The sequence below is a fragment of the Eublepharis macularius genome, chromosome 10, assembly GCF_028583425.1.
Source record: "Eublepharis macularius isolate TG4126 chromosome 10, MPM_Emac_v1.0, whole genome shotgun sequence".
Classification (NCBI taxonomy): Eukaryota; Metazoa; Chordata; class Lepidosauria; order Squamata; family Eublepharidae; genus Eublepharis; species Eublepharis macularius.
Genome location: NC_072799.1, coordinates 18,075,306 through 18,092,022, shown reverse-complemented (window position 1 = coordinate 18,092,022; position 16,717 = coordinate 18,075,306). Strand labels below are relative to the sequence as shown.

General features: G+C 42.2%; 1 protein-coding gene across 4 annotated transcripts in view; it reads left to right on the top strand.

The window, feature by feature from the left end:
* The window catches only part of MAPK10 (mitogen-activated protein kinase 10), a 125,355-nt gene that overhangs the window by 70,058 nt on the left and 38,580 nt on the right, over positions 1-16,717 (top strand). For 2 of the 4 annotated variants that reach the window (XM_054989957.1, XM_054989958.1), the window contains 2 exons: positions 5,652-5,723; positions 15,732-15,914. In XM_054989957.1, the coding sequence (XP_054845932.1) occupies positions 5,652-5,723; positions 15,732-15,914 (255 nt within the window). The remainder of the gene's footprint in view (positions 1-5,651; positions 5,724-15,731; positions 15,915-16,717) is intronic. The other 2 variants (XM_054989956.1, XM_054989959.1) reach the window with 2 other exon arrangements.

Here is a 16,717-nt window from a genome sequence, read left to right as displayed (position 1 = left end):
GCGATATTCTTTTTACCATCTCTCAATGTGGTAAAAGTAATATTAGAAAATGAAAACGATTATAATGGTTAAAAAAGGAGGAGTAAACAAAAATGAAAACAAAGGGAAGTTTCCTGCTTAACTTCTGTGGAGTAGAAAAAAACGCATGTTTATTCCACTTCTTTTGTGTTGAAAGGGAAAAAAAGAGAAAAATTTTCACTAGTTAGGTAGAAGGAATCAATTAAAAAAAAATATCATACCAGCTTCGATAGCTGGTATGATAGATGTAAAATCATAAATACTAATTAATACTGACTACCTTTTGTTGATTATATAGGTGGGGATGTAGGATTTTATTGAAAGACAAGAGGATATCTGCTCCGGAGTGTACCACATGCATTTGAAAATCAGGTTTAGAGATTAGCAGACAAATGAACACCCCACAGCATATCTGTAGAGCCCACCAGCACGTAAATAGCAAGCAACATGGAATACAGACCAGCCTTGCTTCTGTGAAATGAGTGCTCCCAGTGAAAATGTTTACCCATAATAATAAAGTGAGAGAGCGCGTTGTTGCATTTTGCATCCATTGCCCAGTTCCTTGTGTTGCAGGCTCACCCCTCCCATGTGAGCCGGATCTTTTGTGTTCTCTGCCAGGGCAAGGAAAGCAACGCCCTGAGTCCTTTTCGGTGTGCAGTGCTCCCTCCTTCATTGAAGTAAATAGAAAAGCCTACTTGTGCAAGAGTTTCATGTTTGCACCAAAGCACATGAAAAGCTATGAATTTCCAAGAAAGATAATGTGCATCCATGTTATGCTGTTTTTGTAGACTGTTCAGAATGGATTGTGTCGCTACGTTGTCTGTGATCAATGTGAATGGCATTGACGTTCACTCAAGATGTAATTGTACCAAGTGTGTAAACCATAAGTGAGCTCAACATAAGGCTTAATTTCTTGCCATTCTTATTTGGTAAAACTAGAGGCTGGTTCCCAAGCGTCTCATGTATAGTGGAGCAAGTACCGATACAGAACTCAGAAGGGTGCTTAGTATTGACTGCTAGTAATTTGTTGCTTTTGCCACATAAGACAACACCATGCCATGCCTTGTTATGTGTGAGTATAATTACCTTTTATAAATGGAAACCTCTGATCAGAAGTTTCAATACTCTTTGATTATTTGTTAATTTGCACATCCCATCTCCATTGCAGGTCCCGTCCCCATATAGCAAGTGCAGTATGTTCTCCTTTCCTTTTCTCCAGACTCTCCTTTCCAGGCCTCACTGTCTGCTGCCTTCTGTCACACTCATAGGCCCTTTTCGCACTTACGGTTTAAACCGCCATTTATGAGCATCCGCCCCGATCGCAGTGGCTTCGGCATTGCACCTGTTCATTTCACACTGTCCACTGCAATTTCGATTTGGTGTCTGTGCTTCATTTCAAAACCTCGGTGCAATTTCGGGCTTTTGGGGCCTTGCAATTCACGTCACACTTTTTTAAAAAAAATTGAGCATGCATAGTAACGTTGCAATGTTGGAACCCTTCCCCCCTTTTTGCGGATTGGGCTGTCCCCTGCCCACCGGAGAGGCAATTGGTGGCAGAGTTCTGGGGGAAAACATGTACCACTCTCATTTTTTTAAATCAAGCCAGGAAAGGGTTAAAATGCTGCCGATTCATCTCCTCCCAGGAAGCAGAGGCTTGTTTCCAAAGGGCTGTGCAAAATGCTTGGGTTTTTTCCCCCTCTTTGGCAAAGTCTGAAACATGCCTGGGAGGGAGGGAAAAGCAGCCATTTAATCCTTTCCTGGCTTTTAAAGCCAGGAAGAAAGTGCAGGAACATTACAACGTTGCAACCCATTCTTGTCTTTAAAAAAAAAAGAATGTGTGTGCATACCCTACGGGAGGAAGGAGAAAGCAGCTATTTAACACTTTCCTTGATTTTAAAGCCAGGAAGAAAGTGCAGGAACATTACAACGTTGCAACCCATTCTTGTCTTTAAAAAAAACAACGAATGTGTGTGCATACCCTAAGGGAGGAAGGAGAAAGCAGCTATTTAATACTTTCCTTGCTTTTAAAGCTAGCAGGGAATTAGCAGCAAGCTTAGGAATCATTCCTGGCTTTTGAAAAAAAATAAAAGAGCATGCATACAGGGAGGAAGGAAACCAACCAAGAAGCAACCTTATGACCCTCAGCTCGCTTTACTAAAAAAGATGGTGGACAAGGACTTCAGAGAGCTGAGGAGGGCGGGAGTGGTTAATTCTGCACAAACCAATCAGCTCCCAGGGAAAAGGAGAGGGGGGGAGAGAAGCAAAAAGGGGGCAAAAGTGTTCACATTAGCAAAATGCGGGCCAGCTGCCAGTTGGCAGCAAACTTAAAAAAACATCAGGGTATGTCCGCAGGGGGAAAAATCGGGGATACAGCGGACAAAAAGTGGGACTGCATCCCATGACTGCTTTTAAGTGTGAAAACCTTGCAAACATGGGATGTGGAACAGGTACAAACGCGCTCTAAAAACCGAGTACGAAATGTACCATAGTCATGTAGACCAGGCGGTGTGTCTTAACAGAGAAATTGAGCTGCAGCAGGACATGATTCCTCTTCCTCATGTGCAAAATTTCTTCAGGGCTAACCCATGCCCCTAGATTTTACTCTTACTACTTGTAGTGGGAATCCAATCTAACATGGTGCAATTTCCTCCTAGCCTCATGTGCTGTTTGCAGGGTAGTCTTTGCCTTTGCACTTTTTCCAAAGACAGATGTGTGTGGCTGTGCTGGAGAGGAGCTATTTTCAGTCTCTGAAGAATTAAAGGGAGAAAAAAAGGAAACAACTAACAAAATAGTTCATGAAATAGTAGACACTGTCTCATAAAGAGAAGATAGCCAGTTAGTACTTTAAAAAAGGGATTAATAGCATTTGAGTTATTAAAATTATTTTATATTTATATAATTATTTTAAAATTAAACATTCTATAAAATTGCATTGCACAAGGCCTAAGAGTGAAAGAGAGCTTGTAAATATTAGTGATGTCACAGGTACTCTCCAGTTATGGAGGCCAGCCTGCTGAACAGCATCCCCGGGTGCTTTAGTGGTGTGTCCATAGGTGGAAATGATGTTGTGTGAGGTGTGATGTCACATCCAGCCAAAAATTCAAACGTGACATAAGCATGTTAGGTAGTGCTCTGGACATCTCTGAAAAACTCCATGGAACTTTCTAATACATGACATCATTTCTACTTCTCCAACCAATCTAGAAAGCAAGGACAGGAGGGCGGGTCATCGGTGGGAGCCCTCCCACCAGTAGCAGGCACCTGGCAACTCTACCTTCCATACATGGATGGTAGGATGGTGTCCAATAACTCCTCTGCATTACATTTATATAAGATTTACCTTCTAGTCTCATTCTATGACTACATTGCAGCCCTACCTAACAGTCGATGCTTGTATTGCTCCAAACCCCCAAGATTCAGCAAATGCAAGTTTTCATTGTTATTTTCACAAGTAAATATAAAACAAGCAGAAGAAACTATTAGCCAGATTTCCATATACATTCATTTTGTTCTTTAAGCACTCACACAAATAATTTAAGGAGAAGACATTTCTTAAGGGAACAAATGTATTATTAATGGATGGAGAGATAAATGTTTACTCTCTTCTGTGTCATTTTGCTTACAGAGATGAAAGGCAGTGGTCATTTTGCTCCTCTGGGTTTTTGCTGCCAGAGAGAACAGGCACTGTCTTTATGCTGATAAGCTAATCACATTCTAAGTCCCAGGACAGAATTTAAATGGAGTCAACTCAGGGTTGAGCTTAGCTGCTCTGCCGTGGCTACAAAAATCAGACCTCAACATGCATGCAATTTTAAATGCAAATGAATCAACAGCACCATGAATGTTTCTGATGCCCCTCCCCGCCTTTATGTCTTGCCTCTAATTCTGGATTGGCATGTGGCTACTTGTTAGAAGGCAACATTATCAGTGTGTCATAGAGTATAGGTCTAGAAGAGCTCTAAAGGACATTGTGGGCCCTAAACCTCCCTCGGGCTAAGGCAGAGTAGATCTCCTAACAATCGATTCTGCAGAATCCTGAAGGTGTTTGTTTGTGGATTTTTTTTTAAAAGCATGTCTCTGTGCTCAGAAACATGGGGGTCATTTCAGAGTGGGGATGAAATTGAAAATAAGGTCCTGTTGTTTGCAGTATTCAAGATGGAATTTTTAAAAGATAGTTAACATTCATTGTGGATATCCTTCATATCTCTTTATAAAAACAGGCATAGAAAGGTATGGCTAACCCTCTTAAATAGTGCCCCCTGATAGTTTAATATATGTACAAGTATAGCTAATGGTTTAAATGCTGGAAGGGGAAGGTTACAGGTGTGTGTGATACTGCCAGGGCCTCTTTGCACTCACTGGTGTCTCCTTTTCTTCCTCCTTCCTCATAGCCCCTTGTCAAGACATGTAGTTCCTTTTCGCAGTTGCTGAGTTTAAATAATTTGACTATTAGGGTATCTTTAGATAGTTCCTCTCCCAAAGCTGTAAAAGAGAAGCCATCACTGATTTAATTGTACCTCAGGAGTCCAGCTATGCTTTAAACATGGGTCCAGTCCTATGAGTTATTTCATGGTGTGAAGCAACTGCCACCAGGTCAGGAATTACAATCTGCTGTGCTTGGGGAAGAGGAAAAGGGAATGTGATTTGCATGTCCCTTAAGAAAATACAGATTTTTTAGAACAGAAGCGAATCTGCTTGTAAGAATACTGATGAGACCTCCATTTAATTAGCCGTTGAATTATAATTGCAAAACCATGGAGGCTTACAGCAACTTGCCATAGGACTGGTGTAGTTTACTGAACTCTCTCTTTCTGTCCTGTGCTCTATTCTTCTATAGGCACATTCAGCAATAAACATAAAAACATTCTGCACCATATACCTGCTGGTTTTCTTTCTTCCTCCCATCATCCCCCTCCTATCCTGTAGACAAAGAAGCTAACCAAGTAGACATTCTTTTTCCAAAAAAGAAGCTCTTCAAGCTCAGAAGGTAGATCATTTGGGTAACCAATGTGTTCTTCCTTCCTGTCTTACTCCAACACGATTGACAAAAAACAGGGCTTGAGGAGAGGGATGTATTAATCACCCACTCCGTTTGCGCAGTACAATTCCCCCATCTGAATCCAGAGGAACTATTCTCGAAAGACTGTCCCGTTAGCAAGTTCCCTTTCCATGCTGCTAATGCAAGGCTTTGTTAAGAGTAGTGAAATGTAATCCCCAGGGCTGTGTTTTCAGAGGCAATTATTTGGATTTGGGTCTGCAGGGCCAAGGAAGGCTCATGCGCCCCCTTCACCGGCTGTCCCCTTGGCTTTCATCTCTGGCTTCTACTTCCTTATACCGCAGCGACCACCTCTGCCAGTGGGTATTGCAGGGATGTTGTAAGAGGGTAGGAAACAGCTGAAGTGGATGGAGGGGATGCCAGGCAGCAACATGGCGGTGGATTTCTGCACCTGCTTTCTGAGGCGCTTCGGAGCTTCAGAGCTGAGGCCCGAAATATCTAGATCTGACTGGTACGTCTCAGAAGGCCTAGCGAGCAACCATGTCTGTGCTGTGACACGCAACCAGATAAGTCTTCTCATTTATTTGTCGTTCTGTTGCTGTGTTCTTGTTTACCTTCATTTCATTTTTGTTTTCAGTTGACATGTGGTCAGTAGGGTGCATCATGGGAGAAATGATCAAAGGTGCCGTGTTGTTTCCAGGCACTGATCGTATCCTTCCTAGCAAGCTGTGTGGGACTCTTTAGGTATAACTTTCAATCCTTTTTTGGTTTCTACTTTTTTTGGGGGGGGGGGGTGGAAACAGTATAAACAGTCACAGACTTTACTGTACCTCTGTAAATGGAACATTTGCTTGAAATGCCAGCCAGTATCCCCTACGTCATAGTAGCTTTATTTGAAGTTTAAGGCCCACACAATAAAACTCCAGAGGGTTAGCCATGTTAGTCTGTTACAGAAGAACCAAAAAAAAAGTCTTATAACTCCTTAAATACTAACCCTTTTTGTGGCAGAAGCCTTCATGGACTTGAAAAGAAAACACAAGGGTACACTAGAAACACAATATAAGAAAAACAAAGTATTTAAAAATATCCCTCAAGCAAACAGGATTATCTTCCTCATTTAATTTTTTAAAAAATTACTTATGAGAGTGACCTTTATCCCACCCTCATCCTTTTCATCCCTCTCTCCTATCTTTCTTGATATTTATAACCCTGCCCCATTTGGCAAACTGCATGTATTTGGATTCCCACCAAGTTTATACTCTTGTGAGCCTGTAAAATATTCCACGTCCATATTTTTATTATGTATACATCTCCGTTCTCAGGATTGGCTCAGATGTGTGCCAATCCTAGCCCATACCCTGAACCTATTGTATTTTCTTCAAATTATAGAATTCATCAGAGTGGTTTGATTTAAAAAAAAAATCTCCATAAGTTCTGAATATTTCCCAAAATAGGAGTGGAGTGAATGTATGGGTGGGTTGAGGAAAAAAGCGTCTGCCATTAATTCATATTTCATAAGCAGGTTTGTATCTCTTCATCTGTCCAGATTTATCTGTTTTGTTCTTCACTATTTTTCCCACCAACATCTTGTACTCTAGTTGGCACACTTTATAGGTTTAACACTCAGATTAACTGAGCAGAAATGAATATATCTGAAGATTAGTTAGGGAATCTTCATGGACAGCAGCAGATTTTCTTATATGTCGGAGGCACTGATCCCAATTTCAGTGGAGAATAGTGTTAACACTGAACGTTGCCTGAAGTAAAAACTGAGGTGAAATTGGAAGTTCGGAGGGAAATCTGAAAAATTTTGAGGGAAAAATAATAGTTTTGACTTTTCTTAAGAAGACTGTGCACATCAAGAAATGTTAGTGCAGGCTGTTAAGACTAGTTTGGCTGTGGGTGTACCTGCTTACCTACTGTTAGGAGTCAAGAGCTGGCGAAACGTTCTCCATTAAGTGGTTAAAGTTGATAAGAATGATTTATTTATTTATTTTATTCAATTTCTACTCCGCCCTCCCCACAGATGGGCTCAGGGCGGCTAACAACATTAAAAAATACATTAAAATCACAAAAACATAAAATCAATAATAATAATAATAAAAAAGAGGAGTCATGTTGTGGCTCAGTCTCACAAAAATGAACATTTGAGATGAGTTTGGAGGCTTCTTCTGATACAGAATCATCCAAGGAATTTCAAGGGAAATGAAGAGAGTTTCCGTAAGGCTAATAAAATATCTCAGAAAGGTCCCATTCATCTTAAGTCATGTATAAATAGCTCGACACAGTATAAAACTGGAATTAGGTTTATACTTCAAAGCATTAAAACCATTTGATTCTCCTCTGGAAAATGGCAAATTCAGTGAGAGGAGGTTTCATGGCAGACTCTGTATGCCGTGATGTTCAAATTACCATGTGGAACTCAATGCTACAAGGTTATGTGAAAACTGGTATTATAAACTGACTGCAAAGTACCAAATATGTTCATAGACTAGGAAGGGGGGAAAAGGAAATCCTGCTTTAGTATGCTGCAGTCATAGGGCAGATATCATTAGCAGGATGTCAACTGGTGGAAAAATTTGAACTATGCAGTTGTTCACCAGCTTGCCACTGTGAGCTTGGTTTTTTCGAATGTGCAAATAGAGAGCAGGTAGAGGGAGAGGTTTGGTCTACTGACTTCTGATGTCACAATATTGTTCTTTGAGAGGTACTTTCCCTTAATCCTGTTCCTTGGAGAATGGGATGGAGGGGAGGCTGTTTCTCTATTAAAATGCCACAAATTCTGCAAAAACAGCCTGTTGCCTAGCAAAATTTGTGGTAGGGTATGAGCTTTTGTGAGTCACTCGCAACTCACTTCTTCAAATACAGCTAGAATATATTGTCATTTACCTGCTATTGTCATTCAGCATCTGAAATCACTCCATTCTCCAAGATATAAGAACAGATGGATTCACGTTCTAGTTGTATCTGAAGAAGTGAGCTGTGACTCACGAAAGCTCATACCCTATCAGAAATTTTGTTCGTCTTATAGGTGCTACTGGACTCTTGCTCCTTCCTACTTCCATAGGTCGGTTTTGCAGAGTATAAGGAGGTACTTCCTTTTTCTGGTCCTGATTCTACCGCTTATCAGCTTCATTGTACAAATCCAAGTTTAATGTTATGGAAGAGCAAGGAAAAGATATTTCCATCCATTTTCTCCAAATAACGCACAGTTGTACAAAGCTCTGTATTATTCCCCTTTCCATGTCTTTTTCTAAACAAAAAGGCTGCAGTAGTGAAAGAAACATATAAAATGTCTTTTCTTGTAGGGAAGGTGTTTTCATTCATTGATTGTTTTGGTTGCTGTAGTATCCTTTTTTGACACAGGACAATCAGAACTACACTCAGCTTTCCAAATTAGCCTGCATCATAAACTTACACAAAAGCATGGAGTACGAGCCCATTTATTTCCAATGTCTTCCCTATCAACTGATAGAACTGAATTTGCTGGGTGGTGAGTGGGGGTTGCTACTGCATATTAAGCAAGTATTTCCAGTGAACTGTCTTATCACAACCTCATAATTTATTTTCTAATATTTCCCTCTTAGTTAATAACATCATAACATAATAATAATATTTGATTTATATACCGCCCTTCAGGACAACTTAACACCCACTCAGAGCATTTTGCAAAGTGTGTTATTATTATCCTCACAATAATCACCTTGTGAGGGGCATGGGGCTGAGAGAGCTCCGAGAAGCTGTGGCTGACGCAAGGTCACTCGGCTGGCTTCGAGTGGAGGAGTGGGGAATCAAACCCAGTTCTCCAGATTAGAGTCCTGCTGCTCTTAACCACTACACCAAACTGGCTCTTCTGATTCCATCCATATATCCATGAAGTTGGTGCTTGTAAGGGATTTGTGCCTTTGGCCTGCGTAGTTAGCATGTAGGCTTATTTATTTGTTTATAATAGCCAACAGAAGCTCATTTTTCAGGTACTTGGAACAGCCAGCGGCCTGTTGCGTGTGTTATGTGCCGTTAGGTCCCTTCCAACTTACAGCAACTTAATGAATTAATGACCTCCAAATTGTCTTTAATTGACAGCCTTGCTCAGGTCTTGAAAACTGAAGGCTGTGGCTTCCTTGACAGCTGCCCATTATGATCCATTTATTCCCCCTCAATAATCCGCAGGCTGGCCAGAGATTTGAAGTTCTCTTGAAGGGATATTCCCATGGCATCTGAATCATAGAAGATGTCAGTATTACCTATTCAAGTGGCACCCCACTGGGCGAGAGACCGGATTGCATGCAGCAGTTCTGCAGTGCATGAAAGCACAAGAGCTCTGCTGGGTCAGGCAAGTAGTTCCATTTAGTCCAGCATCCTGTCTCACATACAGGCTAACTAGTTACTCTGGAGGGCCAACCAACAGGGCATAGAGGCCAAAGCCTTCCTCTGATATTGCCTACTAGCACTGGCAGTCAGAGGTTTACTGCTTCTGAATGTGTAGCTTATGGCCCTTTGGTCCTTACTTCCAAGGCACTCCTAAATAGAAGAAAGCCAGGAAAGAACTGTGCTCAGTATTTTGTGCTATTAGCTGTGCGCACAAACATGTGCTGTGCTCTTGATTCTCTGAGCTGGTGCCTTTGATGGCAGATCTATCTTGTAAAGCTGCTACCTGAATGGTCCAGAGGATCCTAGATTGCAACTAGGGTTACCAGTCCCCCGCTCCCTTCCTCTGTCCCCCAGTACCGCTTACCTGGCTGACGGGGGGGAAAGGCGGGAGAACGTGCCTCCCAGGGCACACTCCTGGGTGGTGTGGTACACTCCCGCACTCTGCGGTGGGCTGATTTGGGCCACAAACAGGCCGAATTGGCACGTTTGGGGCCCACTGTGAAGCACAGGAGCTCTGCAGGGCCCTCGCAGCAGTGCTTCCTTGTTCCACAGTGGGCCAAATCAGACCCGTTCGGGCAGAAATCAGCTTGCTGTGTAGTGCGGAAGCACTCTAGAGCCCCAGCAGCTCTCCCACACTCTGCAGCAGGCCAATTTCAGCGCCAAATGGACCTGATTCAGCATGCTGCGGAGCACGGGAGCGCTGCTCTGAGGGCCCTGGAGAGCTCCTGCACTTCACAACAGGCCAATTTAGGCCCTAAACTGGCCCAATTTGGCACAAACGGGCTGATATCGGCCTGCTGCAGAGCATGGGAGTGCTCCCAGGGGCAGCACAATACCCTGTGTGCTAGAAGCACCACATGAGTGCTGGTCTCCCAGAGGATCTGGCAACCTTAATTGCGACAGAGGAGCAGGATGCTATTATTTGTTTGCCACCAGTGCAAACTCAGCACTGCAATAGTGTATGGCAGCCTACCAACTCTGTCCCTTTCTGTAAACAAGATGTTTTGGCTCACTGCTGGGGACCATTCAAATGGGGGCAGAGAAGGAGTTCTAGTATCTGGTTAGCCACCAAGCATAGCTGGAGGGCTGTGTTTGACTTGGAGGGTCACGAGTAAAAGTTGTGCAGGCCTATAATAGACTGTCACCTGACAACTACAGGAAATATTGTTTGTAGAAAATCAACAGTGCCTTTCCTGTGGCTGCTTTTCTTTTTCACCGTAATAGGGGGACCATGGTTTAGAACAGACAAACACAGCAGGATTCGAAGGAGTCCTCATTTTATGGTAAGATTTCCCTGTATATTATAGGGCAAGAGATAATTTAAGCCCGCCCTTAGCATGCAAAGGCTTAGGCTTGTGGCTCCTATGTGGACTTTATTCTTTTGTAAAATCTGTCTTTCAAATAAATGTTCAGGAGGAAAAGAGAAGCCTAACCAGAGATGCCCTCTATAATGCATTTGAAAAGACTGGTTTCCCATCAGCTGCATAGTTATTAGAATTTGTTCACAGAGCCTCTATAATTAAACCATTGAAAGCATTTTTCTGTAGAAATAACTCCCTAGAAACCAGTCACTAGCAGCGGATGATTTGTTCAAAATTTGGGCTTAATTGTGTTGGTATTCTTAAACAAATAGGGGGAAATGCTATTAAGCGCGTTTCCCATTTCCTCTAAGGCTGTGCAACATTTTCTCGCGTTCTTTTGTTCTCATTTATAGTGTAACTTTTCCTGGGGAAATGAAAGGTCTCCAGATCCTTCCCCCCGCTCTGGGAAAAAATGCTTTACTAACATTGCACTCTGCTTGCATTTCTGCATTCGTCAGGTGACTTTCCAGGTACTGGAATAGCTGACTGTCCTTTACTGTCCTTTATTCCACATCAGTAATCAAGCCATGCCAAGACTAGGAAAAACGACAACCTGCTGTTTACATAATGGAATAGTATGATCCAAGAATTTAGTATTGGGGTTCAAACAGGTGGGTTGAGATCACAGTTCATCGCTTCTTGGCTTAATCTTTTCAAAAAAGTTGTAAGGGGTTATATAACACCATAGTCCTAAACCATGGTCTGTGCAACATTCGCATGACTGCTCCAGCGCAGGGTAAACATGGTGGCTGCTTTCACAAATGCCTTGTCAAACAGTCATTGGGGGGAGTGGGGGGAATGCAGTTTATTTATTATTCTTATTACGGTTCATAACCCACACATATTGAAAAAACATTATACCAAAAAAATTTATTGAAATTTACAGACATGATTTGTATATAACAGTATAGGTTAAAAACAAGACTCAGGAATAGAAAATAAAACATGGAGCATAGGGAACTTCCATTTCATCTATCTGATGGCTTCTGTAAGCGTTCCTTGTGAAATCTATAAGCTATAGCAAAAAATCTGGCGCAAGCCAATGTAAGCTGAGGAATTACGTCAGAAAAAAATCTTCTCCCACCTCCTGTAGGAGACCTCCCCCACAGCTATACCTGGGCACCTGCCATTCTCCAAAACCAGTATTTCAGGGTTTTTTTAATCCTTCTGCTGGAAGGATGATCGAGGATAGCCTGCTTCTTGCTCCTGCAGAAATCTAGGAAGGTTCCAGTCCACTTTTCAGGCTGCAGGCTGTAATGTTAGCGGTGGTGTTGGCACTTGGTTCTGTCTGTGTACTAGTGTTTTCAAATGCTGTAATCATAAACAGAGTTGCACCGTTGAAACCAATGAGAGTAGAAGGGTGTAACTCTTGTTTAGGATGGCACTGAAAGCCACCAGTTCAGAGCTCCCTAGAGATGGAAAGAGGATATGAGGGACAGATAAGGGGTAAAAAAAAAGGAAATTAAAAATCCTTTGCTTGTAAATGGATGAAAGATGGCTGGAGATATAGGCGGCATACAGCATCAACTTAAAATATTTAAGAGACTTTCTAAGGCCTTTAAAATAAGGGATGATCATTATGCTGCATTAATTTGTTAGGGTTTCAACAAAATGTAGAGCAGCTATTTCAGCATCTTCAGTGAGCTAGAAGCCCCAGATTGGGAGGAATGAATCTGTGGTACTTGGACTTTTCCCTCCGGGATGTTTGTGCTGGTGACTGCTAAGGCTATCATATAATGGACATCTTGTCAAACAAAATGGATCCTGCATTTTCCAACACCTTTTGATTATTATGTGAATTTCCAGAGAAGAGACATAGCTTGGAATTGACATTACTGAGACTGCATCATGTACCAACAGGTTATCCATTTAAACCTAGTCTTTTATCAAAATGTGTCATTCCCACTCCTAATCTTAGTGGATCTAATTTTTACACTTAATATTGAGTTTAAGGGTGTTCTAATGTGTCTGTCATGCCTCCATTTCCACTTGTTGCCATCTCAGACAGTGCAAACTGCTGAATCTCAGAAACCGGTGTCGTATATTTCTTCTATTCATTCACAAGTAGATAATTTTCTGAACATGATTGTCACAAGGGTGATAATATTTCAGCTGTTGGTTCTCCCTCCAACCTTTATTACCGTTGTTCTCCAGTTAACGTTACTTGATGTAGTCAGAATCAGTTGCCAGACAGTCCAATACAGGCTTACTACCTTTGTATCATCGCCCCTCTTTCACAGTCATAGTAATAATTGAAATTCAGAGACGCTCTTTTATAGAGGGGATGCTTCTTTGTCATAGGAGAAGGGGTATTAAGAGCAAGGAGCCCTAACTGGGAAACGAAAAGCAGGTAAGGCAGCTGCTATAGCCAAACCTGTTTTATTTCTGCATTTAAAAAAATCTTTTTTTCCAGTAGGATTCCCACACGGTTGGATGTTATACTATTGTGGATAGGAAAATCCAGGAGATGAATGGTTACATTCAGGGCTTTTTTTCAGGGGGAACGTGGGGGAACGGAGTTCCGGAACCTCTTGAAAATGGTCACATGGCTGGTGGCCCTGCCCCCTGATCTCCAGACAGAGGGGAGTTGAGATTGCCCTCCGCGCCGCTCAGCAGCACGGAGGGCAATCTCAACTCCCCTCTGTCTGGAGATCAGGGGGCGGGGCCACCAGCCATGTGACCATTTTCTCTGAGGGCAACCCACTGAGTTCCACCACCTCTTTTCCCAGAAAAAAAGCCCTGGTTACAATAGGACATCATTGTGTGAATGCAGTCTCATTCTTGCATTTTCAGTGTACTCATCTCTGTGACTTCTAGCATGTGACTTCCTATGCCCTGAAGATAACCTGCTCTTTCCTCTTTCAGAGGCAGCCTCAGCATACACTCCATCAAGCTATTTGAACTAGTATAGTCTCATGTTATGCCATTCAACATTATCTCCCCCCTCATGCCTACTGTATCATTAGCTCTGTCCCCTTCCTCTGGATATCCCATATGTTGATTAACCAGAGTCATTGATTATTTTCCAGTTCTCACTTATGGTAAATCAATTGTATTTTATCTTTGGGCAAAGATTTTGAGAATGCCTTTTTCAAAAAGAAAAACTTTAACAATTTATTGAGTAGATCTGCCATTTTTCAGATTTCAGCCTCTCCCATCCTAATATCAATAAGGCAGTTCTCTGAGTCAAGAGTAGATGTGTTTTGTCACTAGTACATATGAATGTAAATGCATACCTGATAGGTGTGTGCAAAACACTGCCTGCCATTTAGGGCTGCCAGGTCCCCTTACCCTCCCAGCAGGAGGGGTCGGGACCCGGCACTTATTCTTTGTCTTCGTGCACGTGCAAAGTGTACGCACACAGAGGGCAGCAGAACGACATCACTTCCGAGAAGTGATGTCATTGTGCAGGGTCTGGTGGTGTGCCCGGGAGGCCTGTTCCCCCACCTTTCCCCTCTTCCGGCTCACAGTGTGTACTGGACTCGGGTGGGCGCTTTGAGCAGTGGCCCATGGTGTGAGAATGGGGTAGAACAAATACACAGGACTGTCCTTGTTTTCATCTATGCGGAAGGTATGCTGCTGTCTTGACCATCTGTTGTCGATTATAAACCTCCTGAACAGGTCTGCCTGTGTTCCATAAACATGTAATTGATGCTAAATGAACAACCAATTCACCATAACAGCTAATATTAATGATTGTTACTGTGAAAGAGCATGGTTTCTGTATGGCAAGGCATGGAAGTACTTGAGTACTTTTTAACAAAATTTTTTAACAAAAATCATATTTATTTTCCAGCCTACTAAAACTAACTTGTTTTTAAAAAGTGCACAAACCTTGTTAAGATGGGTATTTAAAACATTTGGGCGTAGCCGGCATTTTCAAAAATGTTTGAGGAAATGCTGGACAAGGTTCCTGTATGTTAAATTTTCTATCAGTAACTTGTATACATGATTAAAGGAGACAGTTTGCATACTCGTAGTCCTGTACGTGCATGCATATGTTAAGTTTTGGGAATTTAGGTACCTTGGAGTATCAATCTACCAACAGTATTATATAAGCAGACATTCCAGCCAGGGAAGCAAAATTAGTCTCCCGGGGTTAATGGGGCTTTAATTCAAATATAAATGACCTCTGCTTTCATGCAGTGGGACTCCATGGCAGTCTTTTCCATTGCACATCATGCTTCCTAATGATCATGCACTGAACATCTCAAGAAGACTGCAGTACAAAAAGAAAGGTACTGTAAAATGGTTTCTGCAAGAAGGTTGTGTAAAGAAGTTGTCCTATTTTATCTCTCCAAACTTTATTTGATAAAAGGCTGCAACTATGAATAGACCAAGCAGTAAAACAGACCTTTGGAAATACCTTGCTGGAATGAGGTTTGGGAATTTGGATACCCCCAGAGGTTTCCAACTACCTGTATGGCATCATGAATCTGTAACTCATTTAACTGAACTTCAGGCCACTATATATATGTGGTATGGTTGCCCATGCAAAGTCCATTGTTATCTCCCCTGCCATGATGGTAAGACGGGTGTTCTGCTCACATGGGCCAGCGTAACCCCATGAGTTCATGTCTTCCCATGGTTCCTTTCTATCAGGGTTGCTGATGCTGGGATGGAAATGGCCCATGTGAATACCCTGGCACATTACTGATATAGCAGGAATCCCGACAACAGGGAGCACTACAACAACTGCACTACAAACATATGAATTGGTCCATGGTCTTATCTGTGTCACAGGGGCTGAATGACGCTTTAGCCTTTGGAATTTTTTCACCTTTAGATGAAATTCGTTTGATATTGCATTGCCCCCAGATTGATCCACCGACTGTAAAGTTATCACAAATACAATCCCATCGGTCTTCCTGAAACACCAGACATGCAACTCACCTAGGAATGGGACGAATGAAGTAATCTTGGAGCAAGGCTGGGCTTGGGGTGGGAGTTGTGCACCATTTCTTTCCTTAACTCTCTCCACTCAGATATTGACCAGTGGAATAAGGTAATCGAACAGCTGGGAACGCCTTGTCCGGAATTCATGAAGAAACTCCAGCCCACAGTACGGAACTACGTGGAAAACCGACCTAAATACGCAGGCCTCACTTTCCCCAAACTTTTCCCGGACTCTCTCTTTCCAGCCGATTCAGAACACAACAAACTCAAAGGTAAGAGCAAAGAAGCCATACCTGGACAGCACAGTGAGAGACTGGGGCTAGGTGGCTGACTCTTGGGTGTTTTAGATTCTAAATGTCAGAAAAGCCTCTCCAATTTGGCAAGGGAGGAAAAGCTTATTGAGGAAGGGACTCCCTTCCACTTTCTGTCCAGCTTTAACAATATGCACACTTGTAGTGCTAGAGAAACTCAAAGGTGTTTTAAGAATCACATATGAAAGTTATCCACAGTGGTGCTTTTGGGATGAGTTTAATCAACTAGGACAGGTTTTTTTTAGTGACATAAAGATTATTCATGAGTCATTCTACAAAACAGACAAGAATGGCAGGAACATACTGGAAGAAGGTAGTCAATTCTCTGTCTCGGGTACAAGGGTTGTCAGTTTCTCATACTCCCCTTGTAGTTAGATCAAGATGGGTCTTTCTGTAGCAATAGAAAAGAGCAAGAGACCAGTAGCACATATAAGACTAACAAAATTTATTGTAGGATATGAGCTTTCATATCTTGCTCTTTCTCCTTGTAGTGGAAGTTTTAACACGGGAGCCTGAAAACAGTGATCTGTGAAAGAGCTTGTATTTGAGAACAGGAGCAAGCTCAGAATAAACAAAGATACACAAAGAAACAAAGATGCACAGAGACAAGGTGACGCAGCTGTGGACTTCACACAGGCAAGAGGGTGCTGAGGTAGCTATAGGCTGTATTAGTACACATTATATACCTTTTGCAGGCAACCAACTGATGCAAGAGTAGCGATAAATCACATGGTAATTTTATTTCTTGAGCTCAGATCAGAACG